Source organism: Podarcis melisellensis, assembly GCF_964234715.1.
Source record: "Podarcis melisellensis genome assembly, chromosome: 4".
Lineage (NCBI taxonomy): Eukaryota > Metazoa > Chordata > Lepidosauria > Squamata > Lacertidae > Podarcis > Podarcis melisellensis.
The window spans coordinates 32,062,725-32,080,565 of NC_138531.1; the positions used below are offsets into that span (position 1 = coordinate 32,062,725).

The following is a 17,841-nucleotide window of genomic DNA, read 5'->3' on the forward strand; positions in this document are numbered from 1 at the left end:
AGGAGAGAATATTATTCGATATTAGCCATGCTGTAAGTATTTGCAGTTTAAAACAAATAAAAAACAACCTTTAAGTGTATGAATCCTCACAAAATTCATGAAGTAATTTTTTTCTAGAGGAATTGGGGGTTTGTGTTCTAAGAAATACTAGCCTAAGCCCTCTGTTTCAAATGATGGCTGCTATACAGATTTATTTTAACAATTTCATACAAACAAGGAAATAAACTAAGTGAAATAGAATGTGTAATTACGTATAGATATTATTGAGATGATTTATATCCCACACATCTACTGCAACTGGAATACTCAGCACAGCTATCATTACTGCACAATTACATTATGGCTGTTTGCTTCTGAGTAGTTTTCACTGGGACAGTTATGATCTTGAAAACCCTCAAGGGCCTGGGACTAATTATCTGAAAGACTGCCCAGCCTTGTTTGAATTTACCTATATATCGAGCTATTCTACTGAGTGTTCCCATCATGAGAACAGGGCCCACAACTTTTGGAATATCACTCCATGGTATACCAATGAGGTGCTGAGTTGTAACTTTTTAGGTGCCAAGCAAAACAATAATTTTGTCTCCAGCTTTTGGTGGCACATGACGGAAACTTATTTTGTGGTTTTGTTTGTGGTTGCTGGATCTGCTTCTTGGTTTTTAAAAAAATATCTTGTTTTAATGTAAAAGGAACGGACACTACTCTATATACTGGAAGAACCGTTTTCGGAAGACAGCAAAAGAAACAAATACGTTGTCAAATTTTATGGGAATGCATGCACTGGCAATTAAATACAATATACTACGGGCCTGACAATTCTTTTACTAGCATCAGTATTCTTAGGTTTGGCAAGTATTTTATTATCATTCTTCAAATGCATCAATTGGGAATTACTGAAATCTAACTAATCAACCAGTGTTAGACAGAGTTAAGTGTCACAATCATCATGGGTTTACTTACATATTAATACTAAACCATGGTTTAGTGTTGTGTCAACGAGCCCAAAGCAAAGCCTTGGACTCATACACATCTCATGAAGTCAGGAGAAGGACTTTGCCAGCACTTTTTTTCACTTTCCCCAATACTACCATGTTGTTATGTGAGAATCAGAGATTGTGGTTTAAACGAACTTTGGTCAGTTATAGAGCAAGCCAGCTTCAAATCATGGATTATGAAACTGGCTTGTATAACTGATTAGTTATAATCCTGGATCTCTGGTTCATACACAAGCCGGAATTCGAAGTAACAAGGTAAACATTAGTGAAGTCCTTCTAGCTGTGAGGGAGGAGAGAGTAGGCAAACTTGTAGCCTCACTAGGGATCTTTCCTGCTTCTGTACATACATAACCATGGTTTAGTGTTACATGCAAACCAGCTTTGGTACTCCCTTTAGCTCTGAACATCACAGTTAACAGAAAAGCAAAGTAAGGTTCTCAGAGGAAGCTGGTTAAAAATGCCTGATATTTTGACTCATTTCCCCCTCGGTCCTCTTTCTAACTAAGTTACACATCAACAATATTTGTCATCAGTTGTTTCCACCCTATCAAATCTGTTAGAGCAGGAACAGCGTTAATTGCTTTCTTCTTTTAAGTGTTATCTAGACTAATGAATGGATTTTGCCCACTTACAAACAGTTTAACTCCATATTAGCAGTTAGTTGAGCCATTGGCAAATAAAAGAATCTGAGTTAAATTATTTTGATCTAATTAATAAGATGGAATTAAATTGCAGCTGTAGCTTCAAAATTTAGATTATTTCAAGTTACAAAAATATGAAAAACACAAGTATAATGAAGCAAATTATTTACAGTTATTAATAGTAGTATGACAAGGTATAGCCTGCCTTTCAACCCAAAGATTTCCAATGTGGTCCATTACAAAACATAAAATATATAAATCACCACAAAAAACCACACAGAATATAAACCAGGTATCATAAACCAGAAACACTGAAATAACAAGCAGAAATTACAAAATCTGGTAGTTAGACCAGTACCTTTTCTACTCATGAGCCTGACCTAGTATTTTCTGTATCACTAAACAATTGGACACTGCTTAATTTTAGTTGTAGATAATAAAAGTTGAAGAAGCCTCTGGTTGTGATCCAGAGCAGTCATTTATATTCCCATACAGAATGAGCACATGGTGGGTGATGTGACATTTTTCACTAGCACAGTTTACCTGCCAAGGCAGCGAGCTGTAATTCACCTTTAGGAGCAGCTTGCGTTATTGGCTCTAGGAACTGTCGTAGCAAAAACATCAAAGAGATCTATGGATTGGATCCTTGCCAAGTTAGCTGCACTTAGATTCCACTGAAATCAGTGGCAAGAGTCAAGTCATGACTAATGTGATTTCCCATTGATTTCAACATACCTAATCAAGGCAAATGATCGTGTTCTCAATGTACCTGATCTGGGCAAACCATCATGTTGAAGAAGTGAACAATGAATAATTTTTCTCAAGTACAACTTAAAGGTAGCTGTTGAAGAATGGAGGTAATGCAACTCTGATATTGCATCTGGGTTTCACACAAAAGACAGTGGTACCTCGGGTTACATACGCTTCAGGTTACATACGCTTCAGGTTATAGACTCCGCTAACCCAGAAATAGTGCTTCAGGTTAAGAACTTTGCTTCAGGATGAGAACAGAAATCATGCTCCAGCGGCGCAGCAGCAGGAGGCCCCATTAGCTAAAGTGGTGCTTCAGGTTAAGAACAGTTTCAGGTTAAGTATGGACCTCCGGAACGAATTAAGTACTTAACCCGAGGTACCACTGTATACCAAACTGTATACCAAATGCACTCTTTTGATATGCTAGTTATACTTACATTCGGCTAGCTTCAATATTTTCAGAGTGAGGTTCTCCTGGTGATCTGTAAAAGTTTAAATAAAAACGTGAGCATTTTGTATGCAGCTAAGAGGAAAAGAGATACAACTAGCATATTACGTGATTCAGTAATACCAATAACATATTCTCTTGGAAGTCAGTCCTAGTGATTTCAAATCAAAGTTACCTATAGGTTAAGGCTGCTTACAACAAAATAAACACAAATATAAGCTGCTCATCATACACTCACAGTTGTCTACTTTTGCAATTATCAACTTTTACATACTGTACACCGCTTTTACATAGTACTTTCTATTCTCACATCAAATGCTTCATAAAAACCATTGTTTACAATACTTCCACATTTTTAGCTGTCCCAATAATTTGCCACTTTCTTATTATCATTATTTTGCCAGTACCAGCTCAGCTGAGCTATATTAATCCTTGTGCTATATTAAAAAGTGGCCTTGGTATGTTTCGAAATTCCAACAAGCCTATGTTTCTAAGCTTTCCAGAAGCTCAGCTGACAGTGTTTTATTATTAGTAAGTATAAAGAAATGTTCAGATATCCAAAGTTCTGTGCTACTTAAAACTTTATTCTACAACGGTGCTGGTTTTCTACAAGGACACAGCCCTTTCTGTGATGATTCTGCATTTGTAGAATACCCTCCCCAGGAAAATATTCTTACCTCTTCTTTATTCTAGCCAGCATTTGATAAAAATTATGGCACTGTTTTTTAAGAATTGTTTTATCTGCTATCTTTTAAATGTTATTTTATTTGTTTGCTTTTCAAAAAAATAAATATTATGGAATTTCAGTCTATCAGTGTTGTTACATGATGCTGAAAACTGCCTTGTGGAGGACAGATTCTCTGAAAGGTAGGTTAACAGCCATTAAAGTAATACAGTGTAGAATGTATTTGTTTGTTTGAACAAAAGCATTTTAAAATTAAACATAACGTGCTTAAGAAGTTTAGAAAACATCAAAGTTATCATTATTTAGCTCACCCCAGCCAAAACCAAAAGGTTTGCTTTTGTTTAATAAATTTTGTTACAAGTGCTTAAGTTTTCAGCCCCGAATAGCACTGCAGAAAGCATGATCGCAACACACCCAGCCACTAATCTGAACACTGCAGCATGAGCTAGCAATTTTATATGGTGGCTCAATTCCAATGCCACTCAAAGGAACTTCTCCATTCTGCAAGAAGTTGCCTCCACTGTAACTCCTAGGATTGAAAAAGCAAAGGCATGCAAGTCTGCTGCACTTGCCAATTTCACCAAGTCTCTGGAACAAAATCATTATCATTGTTTTAGCCAAATTGAGCACCCATTGTCAGCAAGATACCATGAAGATCTCTCCCCAAATCTGTGCATTCTTTCATTTTCTTCCAAGGTCAGACAGTGGTGGACTGCTTCTGGCAATTACTGAACCAGAGACAGTCTCCCCTATATAACAACTCAGGGGCGGGACGACAACATTTTATAGAATATTAACACTGATATTCAGAGCAATATAAAGAAGGGATATACACTTCAAAAGTATTTGGCTCTATGGTGCCCTCCTAAAGACTACTTGCTAATTAAGCTGTTATGGAAGCATAAAAAGCATTATTTGCATTTGAAACACCATTTTAAAAAAAGTTCATGACATTTACCTTTTACAAGCTGTGGCCATTCGGTGACATTGGGGTGATCACAATTTTGTGTTGTTGATTAAAAACAGGTTGTCGCTGGTCCTCTTGTGCTGGGCCAAGCATAGGCTTAATAGTGCTAAATGAATAAAATTATGTTTAGTTAAACATCCTCAAGTTCATGTTTCAAACTAGGCAATTAAACGAACAATTGTGATCATTAGCCAACACACACTCTGTGTTGCAAGAAATCTTAACACAAATATATATAATAATTCTGCTGCCAAAACTAAGTTCCAGCCTTTACAAATCAACATTTAAATTTGTCTAGATTCAATGCAAGACATTCCCCAGAGTCCAGTTGTAGTTGGGCAGTTCATTAAAGTCAGGCTATTGAAACGAAATCCATGAAAGACAGAAATTATGATGGCCAGAAAACCTTGTGGAATGGAGAAGATATTTTTACTTCCACTACTGGTTGTGTTTAGCCATGCACTTTCACTCAGGCTTGTAGTCTTGCCTGGAGCAATGCACTGCAACTGTGGCTAGAAGAGCTTTCTACCAATTCCACTACCCTGCATTACTTTAGAAAGAACCATCCTTAATGATGGCTCAAAATATTAAGCTGGTTTAAGGTTAATTCTGCTTTCTGATGTAGGTCATAAGAAAACACGTTATAAAGATCTAGAGATAAAGATCTAGAGATTGCATTTGTTCCCTGTTGACCTCCAGGATCAATTCAAGGTGTGGTTCATGATAAAAAAGATCTATAATAGGATATGCCCCAATATACCCCGAGGCCATCTCCAGCCTTGTGCATTACTATGAAATTTTAAGAGTGTCCTCTTTCATTATTCATGTGTCAACTTAGGAATGTAAGGAAGTGTACAGAGGTGGCTAACCTGTAATTACAGGTTACAGGTTTGCCCTTGAGACTCACTAAGACAAATCCATACATTTCTTAGAAGTGCATATTATCTTTTATATAGGTTGGCCTTTGATGGCCCAGGATAGAATGGCCGGAAGGTCTATTTCAATATTGGTAAAGGCTGTATTTCTGGCATCACCCACTTCAGCCTAAGAGATGAGGCCACTATACAACACATTTCTTTGTAAAACTTAATATGGACACCAGTCACAATTTTATTACAATTAATTAGTAATTCCACCACAAGGTACTTCACCACTAGATTCAGCTTTAGTGGCCACCAAAACTTGAAAGAAAAAAATACAGCCTATTACATCCATGGCTCTTTATATACAAGAACCTCTCACCCCTTCTCAGACCTGTTTTTGCAGACATCACGAGGCAGCTAGGGGTAGAATGCTGACCCACTCCTTTCTAATTACAGCAAGAACAGCTGTATGGACCCTGTCCCCCCATGACATGGGGTGATTAATGAGTAACTGCCTATTTTTTAGAATGTACTTTTGAATCCCAGTAGTCCTCTCACAGGAAACACCTATCACACCAATGTCCTAGTCTTCCAGGACCACTTCAGACATCACATTTTTAAGTGTATACATCAAGCATCTTAGATATATGCCTTAAAAAATGTGAATTATGAGTGCAACAAACACGTGCTTGCAAATGTATGTATCAAGAGACCTGAGACTGGCTGAACTGACTGCTGAGTGTTTACTTGGTGGAAACGTGGGGTTTAATTCCATGAGATTTGCAGTGGCCTTCGGACGGCTTCTGTTGACCTTGACAAGGTTTAACAGCCACTGTTCTAAAAATTTCCCACAGTGCAAATTAATGAAAAACACAGGATGAAAATAATGCAGTTTACAATGGTTGGACTCTTCTTTTCAGCAGTGGATATTTCTATTTCAAAATTTTACCTGTCAACTGTCTCCTGTGATCTGGCTTCTCTGGTATAAGATGTAAGGCTGATCTTCTACTCTGTCATGTCGCTGTCAGCCAGTGATTATTCAGCAACACTCGTACCCACAGCACCCCGAGGCCACCCACTGGCTTTTTGCTCTCCAGCTGAAGACTTCCATTGCTGAAACGGAACCAATTAATGTCTTACCTAATTCTATAATCTGATCTTATCTGTTCTTACGTACAAAATTTTAAACCCTTAACCTGAAAAAAAAATCACTAAATTTTCTGAACTCACTCTTTCCAAATTTGACTATAAAGCATTTGGCAAATAAGAATATTCTGAAGTATGAGTGATATCCAAATGTGGTGTCCTGCTAGCACAACAGACATCTTCTTGTGTAAACTGGACTTAAGACTCTCTTTCTTTTCCCCAGCAGTCCCCCATTTGCTTTATAGGGATGGGGGGGGGGCAGGAATGGGGAGGAGAGGACTAGGAAATTCTGTTGCATCTACTGGTGCAGCACTGGATCTCTCCCTATAAACATTTTTTTGCAGAAATCTGAAGCACTGTCTGCACCCAGGTTTAGGATAGCCATGCACATCAGAACTCCGTTTACAGAGAGGAGCAGATGGATAGAGAGCAGTGTTTCCCTAGGGAGCAAGACCAGTGGTCAAGGATGATGGGAACTGTAGTCCGAAAACAGCTGAAGACCCAAGTTTGGGAGACACTGTCTTAGAAGTAGTGTAAAATGGAGGATAGACAAAACACTTAAAATTGCCATCCAATTCCCAGCTCGGGAGAAGCTGGCAATGTCCCGTGGCTGAAACCCTAGAAAGCTGCTGCCAGTCAGTGAAGACAGTACTAAGCGAGATGGGCTAAGGGTGTGACTCAGTATAAGGCAGCTTCCTATGCTCCTAATTGATAAAGCAATACTGTCCCTGTTATGGAGGACATTTTGCCATAGTGCAGGTGGCACTGTGGGTTAAACCACAGAGCCTAGGACTTGCTGATCAGAAGGTCGGTGGTTTGAATCCCCGTGACGGGGTGAGCTCCCATTGCTCCCTGCTCCTGCCAACCTAGCAGTTCGAAAGCACATCAAAGTGCAAGTAGATAAATAGGTACCGCTCCGGCGGGAAGGTAAACGGTGTTTCCGTGCGCTGCTCTGGTTCGCCAGAAGCAGCTTAGTAATGCTGGCCACATGACCCAGAAGCTGTACGCCGGCCCCCTCGGCCAATAAAGTGAGATGAGCACTGCAACCCCAGAGTCGGCCATGACTGGACCTAATGCTCAGGGGTCCCTTTACCTTTACTTTACTTTTGGTTGTAGTCTAAAAACAGCTGGAGACCCAAGTTTGGGAAACCCTGTACTAGTGTTGAGTGGCTGAGCTCACCTAGTCCCAGAACATATTTATTCTTTGCCTATAGTATCCTAGAATAGAAACACTTCTGTTTATTTCTTCATAGCTATTACCAATTTGCAATCCCTGTTAAGTGACTGCTCTCTATGTATAAAATGTGATGCCTTTGGGGCCTAATGAAATATACTAATGAAACTTAAAACTGCCAGAATCCCTTGGCCAAAGGCCAAATTTCATCATCTCTTATTTTATTCTACAGAAGAACACATTTTCCAAGAGGTGAATTTATGCTTGAGAACATGGTGCTCACATGAGCCTTGTGCCCTATATTCTATCATCTGGATACAGCTGGCCCTATTGTTATACGAGTTTCAGCTCTCCAATTACATAATACAAAAAGTCAACTAGGGACCTAAAATAAGAGGCATGCAACACACACCTCCAAATCTCAAGCTGAGTGTTCAGAATGAAATTGTGCAAGGAATGAATGCATGGTCAATAGTGATCAACCCTGCCCATCTTATTAAAGTTGGAATCAACTTTCTGGACAGCAAAGCAGGTGGGCTGACCCAGAGATGCTGTGAGTGCAAGTGCAGCTGAGCAGTCACTGGCTGCCACCCGAGGTTCCAATCTCAGAAATCACCCAAGAACTGACAGATTATGCATGTGAAAGCAGCATAACAGACAAAGAACAGTTTAAAAGTAAATTCAGCTAGAAGTCAGCTTTCATAATCAGCGTCATTCCAACGTAATTTTCCTTTCACATAATAGCTGATATTGGGCACAAAGTACAATTTTCACAGTTAAGACCACCAGTAATTTACTGTCTGCAAACAGCATTCGCTTGCAAAGGCTGCCTATTCATTTCGGTTGGGAGTGGACTGGAAGGGGCACCTACAAACAGGCTTTCAATATGGAGAATGCAACCCTGTAAAGGAGATATATAACAAACTAGTTCACAAACTAGTGCACAAAGAAAATAATTTGGTAAGACTTCACGATTCCTACTATACCAAATTAAAAGCTGCTGTTGTACTGGATATTTTAAAACCCCACCAACAGCAAGCAGCATGTCTGAATTTCAGCATGTATTTCATCATGCAACAATAAAATCAGAGTGCAGTTAAAACTAGCTTGCTTTGTGGTAACCAGACTAAAACTGGTTACTTAATATAAGATGTTAAAATAAAGTGAATTAGGACTGTTTCCAGGAACGTGGTAGCAACATGAGATTTTTGACATTGAGCCAATTGACAAAAAGGTGATACTGGAACAGAATAATACCAGATGAGCCGTCAAAAGTGTTCACACTTACAAAAGGTATGCCATTCATTATGCATACTAAAAGTTCATTCAGCAGTTAAGGTAAGACAAAAGCTGATCCAATTTATATTCTGTCCACAAGCAACTAGCATACAGTAGACAAGTTATTCTTGCAGGCTACATCATTCATATGGTTAGTCTGCTAATTAATGGAAACTGCAAATTTTCAAAAGACCATAGCACGTGATATGGCAATCAAGTACTCAAATATTCAGCGCTTTATAATACCTTCATAAATATTGTTTTCTTTCATAAATTTGTTCTCTGTAAGGCAGTTTTATTAAGAGAAATTATTTCTGCTGATAAAAACACAACATCTAAGATACAACTATTCTACATACCATGTTCTTCCAGTACTTCAGCAGGTTGTTCTTGCACGTTGCCAAACGGCCTTCAATTGGCTGCGGACCTAGAATACAATATCTTACTTCAGTTTTTTTAATCAGTTATATAAAGATTAAGGTCGTCTAATGCATAAAATCTACATGATGCTCTTTTAGAGGTTCATTTGTGCTGTACTATTTACTGCACTCAGGATGAATAAAATGATTGTAAAAAAACCCACACATCTAAAAAAAAATGAATTGGATTTTTACTCTTGTAAATGGTTTTTAAGTACTGAAAGTTTCTTATTTTCTAAAAACAGCCCGCTTAAAATCAAATGTAGATCCAAGAATGTTACGCTGGTGTTTATAATTTCTTAAAACAAGAAAAATGGTCACGTCATGAACACTGGCCTGGTTCACATGTCACATTAAAACATAGACAAAATGACCTGGTATCCTGTGAAGAACCGGCATGCTTCTGTTCATGGTTTGTTTGAACAAACCATGAGCTCAGATTCGGATGATACAACAAGTCAGACCATGCTTTGTTTCCTGACAGTAGCAGGAGTGGGAGAGAAGGAAACTGCCTGCAATTTTAGCAGCTTGTACCAGCATGCTGCTTGTTCACATTAAACCATAGCTTAAAGTAACTATAACAAAGGGTTATAGCTCAGTGGTTGCAGAGCACATGCTTTGCATTCAAAAGATTCCAGGTTCAATCCCCAGTATCTCTGGGTATGGCTGTGAGAGATCCCTCTCTGAAACATTGCAGAGCCAGGAGACTATACTGAGTCAGATGGACCAATGATCTGACTCTAATTCATAGCCAAGTTCTTTTGTATGAAGTAAAGGTGAACAATGTTTTATAAAACTTGTCTGATTTTGGGGTTGAGTTTTCTTTTTGATTATGTTTGTTATGCAAATGACAAATGAGACCTTGTTAAAAGAGAAAATACTATCTTCTTCCTCACTAGATCATAATCAAGTACAGTGGTACCTCAGGTTACTTACGCTTCAGGTTACAGGCGCTTCAGGTTACAGACTCCGCTAACCCAGAAATATTACCTCGGGTTAAGTACTTTGCTTCAGGATGAGCACAGAAATCGTGCTCCGGCGGCGCAGCAGTAGCAGGAGGCCCCATTAGCTAAAGTAGTGCTTCTGGTTAAGAACAGTTTCAGGTTAAGTATGGACCTCCGGAACAAATTAAGTACTTAACCTGAGGTACCACTGTATACCTAACTGAGTGAACTTGCATTTTCCTATTTTTAAAGCTCTGTATCTGAGCACTGCGATTTTGCTCAGATCTCATTATGAACATTTATAAACATGTACACAATACCGGCTGGGGCATCTCTGTGGCTTATCTGGAGGGGGGTGGGCAGGGAGGTTGGAGCTGTACAGATGCATGAGCAGGAACGCTGGATTGGCTCTGCTGGTGTATCTGTGCAGCCCCAGGCTCACCAATGCCTTGCTCAGTCCAGCCTAGATGTTGGAAGAGGGGCTCTGCCACACCACACCGGTCACTGCTAGAAGTACATTTCCTTTTAGAAAAATAAATTGCTCTGCCCTAACCAACACTAGCTTCTGGGAAGTTTGGAGGGCTTAGCTTTTTAAACAAAGGCCACATTCTCATGTCACACTAAACTAAGGCTTGCCACAATATGCATGAATCGGAATAACCCTGTGCATGTTTCAAATCATGTGGTTCTCCCACGCTCCTCTGTGTAACCAGAACAACAACTTCAGAGGCATTTACTTTCAGTTTCCGTTAAACTCAACTTGTCATTCTGGTTGAACCCAGGATTGTGGTTTAACACCAACTATGGTCAGTTTCAAAGTAAGCCAATTTCAAACCATCAGTTATTAAGTCAGCTTATATAGAAAATGACCACAGTTAGTGATAAAATATGGTCCCAGGTTCAGACAAAATGACAAGCACAGCTTAAGGGGAAATGAAAGTAAAAGCTTCTCCTTCCAGATGCATGAGAGGACAGGACACAAGCATCTAAGGATTGGTTGGGCTTGCTTTAGTTTTTGCATTTCGTGGTTTAGCCTGATGTGCAAATGTGGCCAAAGACATATGGGCCAAAATGTCCATATTTATTTAGAAAATGTATATCACAGGCTTCATCACAAGACCCCAGGGAAAATTACAATTCTAAAAAGAGTGAGCAGAAGTTTGGGGTTGTTCGCTGCTTTATGTTTCTTGGGTTCACAAGGCAATAGAGTTAGGCAATATAGTGAAGGAGTGGAAGTAAAACAGAAAGAAGCAACCTGGATACAAAGTCTAACCTTCCATATAGTGCTCTATTCATTTACAGCAAATATGACTAAGCAACTACATTAGCCAATTAATATACAGCACAGTTTAGAAAAATATTGTCAATGAGGGATTAGATTTAACTCTTCAATTATCCCACTGCAACCATGAAGTATTATATCTGAAAGCTACCTGGAAGAATAAGTTGCGGTTTTACAAACTAGAAATAAAGCGTAAGAGTAATGAAATTCACACAGGAGGAAACCCAGCAAGTTGATCACTCAGGAACAAAAAACCCTAAAATGCCTGGGCAAATAGGCATGTTTTGACTTGTTATTGGCACCAGTCACATGTCTAAGGGAAGGACATCCCACAAACAGGGTACTACCATGTCACCACCTAGGAGATTTCTCCTGGTGGTAAGCAGAAGAGAAGGGAGAGTAATAGGTGAATTGTTCAGTTTAAATTGATTATAGACATCTGAGGACAGGCCAGAGAGATTTTGGATCTTGTCCGTTTTCACACACTAACAAAACATCCTTGTAGAATTCTATCCATGACATTTTATCTGCACAATTAGAATGAATTTCAGGAACCAAAAAGTCGTATTGAAAAATACAACTTCTGTGTTGGCTGTCCCCCAAAATGGCAACTATACATACCGTTTTGGCAAGTATAACCCTGATTTAAGGAGCCATTTGGCTTATACAATCATACCTCGGGTTACAGATGCTTCAGGTTGCACGTTTTCGAGTTACAGACGCACCGAAACCCAGAAGTACTGGAACGGGTTACTTCTGGGTTTTGGCGCTAGCGCATGCGCAAAAACACTAAATCATGCTTTGCGCAGAAGCGCCGAATCGCAACCCGCATGTGTGCAGACACGGCGCTGCGGGTTGCGAACGTGCCTCCGCATGGATTATGTTCGCATGGATTATGTTCCTATAAGCAGAACATTCATTCTAGTGGGTAACTGCCTAATGGAGTTTCTCTAGAACACTCAAACATCAGCAAATGAAGCAGACAGCACATTCGTGGGCAAAACTGCACGTAGAGACACAAAACACCAGGAGGAGACTGAAGAACTTAATTTACAACAGAAATATTATTTGCATATTTTCTCTAAATTGCTTTGCGTCTAAGATAAAACCAGATAAACTTTTCTAAATAAAAATGGCATACTGGATACCTTACCCCTGAAAATAAAGTTAAAATCCAACTATTTTTTTGTAAAAAAAAAAACAAGCAGAGAAAACAATTAAACCCTATGCCACACAAACTTATTAAGGAAACACAGGAGTTCAGAAATTGTCTAACATTTTGTACCAATCTCAATTTTTCTATACATAAAACAAAACCAAGCCTTTATGTTTCTGCAGCTTCCAGTAACAGCCTAGTTTGCACATAATGCTACACCATTGTTTGTTTACTCTAACTGTGGTTTTAATATGTGAAACCAGCCCAGCAAACTATGGCTTGTTTCGACTATGGTTTGTCATCCTCTCAAAGCTCAACAGAGTTGCTTAACCATGATTTGTTTGGCTGTCGTAACTAGCTGCTTTCCAAGCTACAAAGGCACGAGGCAAAAGCAGCTGGAAAACAAACCAAGTTATGGAGAAAGAAGCCATGGCTTGTTCGCTCATCTGCTAGAAAATTTGTGGCTTGTTTTAGTGTTATGTGCGATCACAGCCACAGTCAGGAAAGTTTAACAGAATTTGACTGTGATAAGCCCTTTTCAGGTGTTTTGATTGCCTAATATGTAAATAACACACACAAGAAGGGGTTGTGTATATCGTTTGTAAACAGTTTGGGACCCTACATGTGTGAGAGCATGATGATCTAAAGCAGCAGGCATCCTCTATTCACAGAGGCTCCCCACTTCAAATCACTGATCATCTCATGCTCATGTATGGCTCTATCTTGTATATCAAGAGTCGGGAACATTTAGCTCTCAGGTTGTTGCTTAATTTAAGCTCCCATCAGCTCCAGCAAGCCAGGGATGATGAGCCAACAATAAAAAGGAGGGGAGAGATATGATGGGAATGGAGAAAAGCCTTACAACAAAGGCATTTAGACATTTAGGGCTCTTTCACAGAAAAAGAACTAGTTGCACTAGATTTTTTTTCCTAACATGTGGATATCGGACTATAGAACCATTTCCTTTATAGTTGCTGTGCTTAGAATAACGCCCACAAATATAATATATATTGCCTTAAGTATTTTGAATTGTGAAAATAATATTATATCCCCAATCCAGCTCTAGTTGCTTGTGTCGCATGTAGTAGCGACCCCTGAATCAGAATACATATCCCATGCATTTTATACTTTCAACAAGTACTTGCATCCACTTATGCACACATATCTCCTTTGCTGGAGAAAACTGCTCTCACTTTAGCAAGTGTTCTCTACTTTAAGGTCCTACTTGGGCATTACTATTTTGAAGTCTGCCAGAATCAGGGCAATACATACAAGATGAAAACTGGTCACCAAATGGACTAAGGACCAGGCTTATTTTTAACTCCCTCCTGATCATACAGTTAATCCTTTTTGCTACAATGGAGGGGTCATCCATGCTAAATTACAACATCCAATAATGGTAGTGGAGATTCTATCCTTAGTGGATACAGTGGACGCTCAGGCTGCAAACGTGATCCGTGCGGGATGCACGTTCGCAACCCGCAGCAGTGCGTCTGCGCATGCGTGGGTTGCGATTTGGTGCTTCTGTGTATGCGCAAAGCACGATTTAGCGCTTCTGCGCATGCACAAACACCAAAACCCAGAAGTAACCTGTTCTGGTACTTCCGGGTTTCGGTGGGTCCGTAACCCCCCAAAAAAGCAACCTGAGGCGTCTGTAACCTGAGGTATGACTGTACTAGGGACGGATGCAAGCCACACGTTCCCTCCCAGAGCTATTCAACAAAGAGTGCACATTCGTCACCCTCAACCTCCCAAGAATATCTCAATAGTTGAGATTGGCGTGCCTACACCGAAACAGCTGAAGGAAAAGAAGTGGCATAGATCTGGCTGTAAGAATTTCCAACCCTTAATCAAAAACCATGGACTATGTCTAGGGGTTGCAGTCATCAGATTCAGCAAACACTGCCACTAAAATCCACACCTGTGACACATTCATGGTATAAAAACTGTGAGCAGAAAATTTCTTTAGCTTTAAGTTAACTACAATATCTTACATACATCGTTAGCACCAGCTTGGTGTACTTTTTCTACTCCCTTCAGTCAAATAAATATCTAGTATGGGTTTATTTCCCTGTCAGACTTGTTCCTCAACCTAACTTGTAGAGTTTTACTAAGTGCATTTGGACTTTAAAAAACTGGCACAGGGGCATGCAACTGGATCAGACAGCTGGATGTATACATATCCAGCCCTTCATGAACCACTTTGACAAGTGGGCGGGACTGCCCACCTGTCAGTCAGCTGTCATATGGTGTCAGGTGATTGTACCTTCAATCCACAGCAGCAAAGGACAAAATGGTGCACACTCTTGTGCTCCCAATTCTTCCTGCATCAGACTGAATTCAAGCTGCAGCTGCAAAGGAAGAAGTAGCTGTGGCAAGAACTGCAAAGAAAGAATCTATAAGTCAGACATGGGAAATGTGGATGTGGCTCAACAAAAATAGCCTGGTGGGCCAGCATTATAAGGCTCAGTGGGCCTAACGGATCCATGGACTGGAGGTTCCCAGCCACTCATCTAGCACACAGCAGCAAAGTGGCGCTGGAGTTAACCTGAGGTAGATTTTGTGATGCTTGAACATGCTCTAAAATTGTGTTCACATTTTCCACATGTTTAGAAGAGATGTATTTTAAAAGTCAGTCATCCTCTTACTTCTGATCACCATTTTTACAGAACACGGAAAATAAGTCCCTTTACTGACCATATATACTGCCTTGCATAGAGGTTACCTGAGCTAAGGTCCTGCTTTCTAGCTGGGAAATTTTCAGAAGTAACAGAACTGCCACTGCAGAAGCCCAAATCTGCATCCAATGCAACTTTAAATGTAAACATTTATTATGGAGTATTTGTTTACATAAGGAACAGTTACAATTTCAGTTTAGGCACCTGCATCAAGCCTAGGATAGTAAGTAGTGACAAAGAGGCGAAACAGACAGCAACAATTATCTGATTATACTAAGGGACGGAAATGTGGCTTCTAGTCACCCAATTTAAAAAATGAACCAAACCTTGTGGGGAAAGTGTGCAAATTTCTGATTTCTAATTCTACTCAGAAACCGTCAAGCTACACAACAGCCGCCACATAATTCAGTTCGATGGCAACTACACACAACCAGAAGAGCCAACAGACATGCTACCCACGTGGACCGGGAGTCCCGCTCCTAACTCTTAGGGACAAATGTTGCATGCAAACGTTTGACGGAAGCCTGCTCGCAGGAGGATGAACAAAGGAAAAAGCAGGTTAGATCAGGCCAGCAGCAGCAACGGAATAACACACATCCCACCTACATAATATCATATATTAATTTATGTATATCATATAAAATAATAGCAGAGTCCACTGCTGGGGAAACAAGACTGCGGACTTATCAGACCTTTGGCCCCACTCGAGGAGGCAACTTTCCCGTCTTAAGGCCTTGATAAGCGTGTTTTGTCTGGGGCGGGCGAGCGGCGGCGGCGGCAGCACTTACGATGCGCAGCCAGGCCCGGCTCCCGATACGCGCGCCCGGGGGCTGCTGCAGACACGGAGCACCCGGTACTTTAGCGCTCCCCCCCCCAAAAAAACCCCCGCTGCCTCCCCTCACACTATTGCAGAAAAAACACACCTGGGCAAAAAATAAAAACAGAGAGAACCAGCCCTTGGAGAAGCTGTAAACGGCGCTTCCCCGCCCGCCTCTCCTCCCTCGCTTCCCCGCACAAGGGCGAAAAGTGCGGCCGGGGAAGGGAAGGGGCGGCCTTCTCAATCCCACGACGCCCCCACCCGGGGGGCTGCGAAGGGGAACCAAGTGCCCAGGGCGGGGAGAGGCCGCCCTTCCTCCCCCCTGATACTCACCTGGCGCTGCCGCTTCCCGCCTTGGGCCCAGCAGGCGCCGCTTGCAAGCAGGCCGGGCTGCCCCCTGACAGCGAGACGCCGCCCCTCCTCTTCCGCGTCGCCTTCTGGCCTAGGCCGCTGTGCCGGAGCGCGCAGGGTGGTGGTGGTAGCAGCCGCCGCCGCCGCTGAGGGCTGTGAAGGAAGGGGAAGGCGCTAGGCCCGGCCCGGCCCGGCTAGGCCTGCCTGAGAGCTGAGTGGGAAAAGGGGAAGGCCGCCTAGGCGCTCTAGGCGTACGCGCGGCTGTCGAGATGGTCGGCGATGGCTGAGCAGGGGCCTCCGCGCTGCGCCTCCGCCCTCTCCCCCCGCTCGGGGTCACCCGGAGCCCAGCACCACCATGTTGGGAGGGAGGGAATTACGAGAGAGAGAGAGAGAAAGAGCGGCCGGGCGGGGGCAGGGAGGAGGAGTGGGGAAAGAAGAAGGGGGGGAAAGAAAAGACCAGAGGCACGGGTGTCAAGCGCGGCGCAGCTTCGGAGGACTGGCGGGGAGGGAGGGGTGGCCCAGCATGCACCGCGCGCGGGGCAGCGCTGCTAGGCGCTCTGTCTCTCTGTCGTGCTCGGCCGCTCTGCAAGGACCCCGGATCATAGAAAGAGGGAGGCAGGGGAGGGGAGGGGCCTTCCCCGCCAGCAGCCATGACACGAGAGGCATCGGCTTCGCCACCGCGTGGCCTTGTCCTTGCCATGCTCAGGTCTCTCGTCTGCTTTTGAGCGGCAGGGCAGCTCCGTGCCGCGGGGCGGAGGCAGGCGAGGTTGGGTGAGGGGTCTGGCGGTGGGGAGCCAGCGAGGGGAAGAAATGGAATTCCCCGGATCAATGAAATCACCCCGGCCGTTCAGAAATGTTGACATTCATACAAGAGTGTGACCACCGTTATTTGTACTCCCTCTCCTCATGGTGCAGCCATGCTCAAAGCGGCTCAAAACAACATGCAGAATGCAATAAGATAATCTCCAAGAAGTGTGCATATATTAATCTATCACTCTCCTTCCCAAGTTTTAGACGTGCAGGTCAGCAAATGCTGACATTTATGTTCAAGGTCCTTGTGTCCCAGTGGTGCCTGGTGCTCTTGGGGGCTGGTCAATTCCAAGGCAGGGAGACCCAACGCTGTCAACGAAAGGCTGAGCTAGGGCAAGGCTAAGGCTGATGGCATAGTGCCCCATTTGCCCTAAGGGTCAGCCTCCACCAGCTTTCAAAATTTGCCAGGCACCAGGCACATTTTGCACCTGGCT

At 42.1% G+C, this 17,841-nt stretch overlaps 1 protein-coding gene across 5 annotated transcripts in view; it reads right to left on the reverse strand.

Moving 5' to 3' along the window:
* Positions 1–17,106, reverse strand: part of UBE3A (ubiquitin protein ligase E3A) — a 36,163-nt gene extending 19,057 nt beyond the window's left edge. Inside the window, exons 1-6 of one of the 5 annotated variants that reach the window (XM_081907549.1) lie at positions 16,580–17,106; positions 15,018–15,132; positions 9,310–9,377; positions 6,302–6,465; positions 4,481–4,595; positions 2,827–2,871 (exon numbers count right to left, since the gene is read on the reverse strand). In XM_081907549.1, coding sequence (XP_081763675.1) covers positions 2,827–2,871; positions 4,481–4,500 — 65 coding nt within the window. In that variant the 5' untranslated portion in view covers positions 4,501–4,595; positions 6,302–6,465; positions 9,310–9,377; positions 15,018–15,132; positions 16,580–17,106. The remainder of the gene's footprint in view (positions 1–2,826; positions 2,872–4,480; positions 4,596–6,301; positions 6,466–9,309; positions 9,378–15,017; positions 15,133–16,579) is intronic. The other 4 variants (XM_081907548.1, XM_081907551.1, XM_081907550.1 and 1 more) reach the window with 4 other exon arrangements.
* Positions 17,107–17,841: the final 735 nt, after the last annotated feature.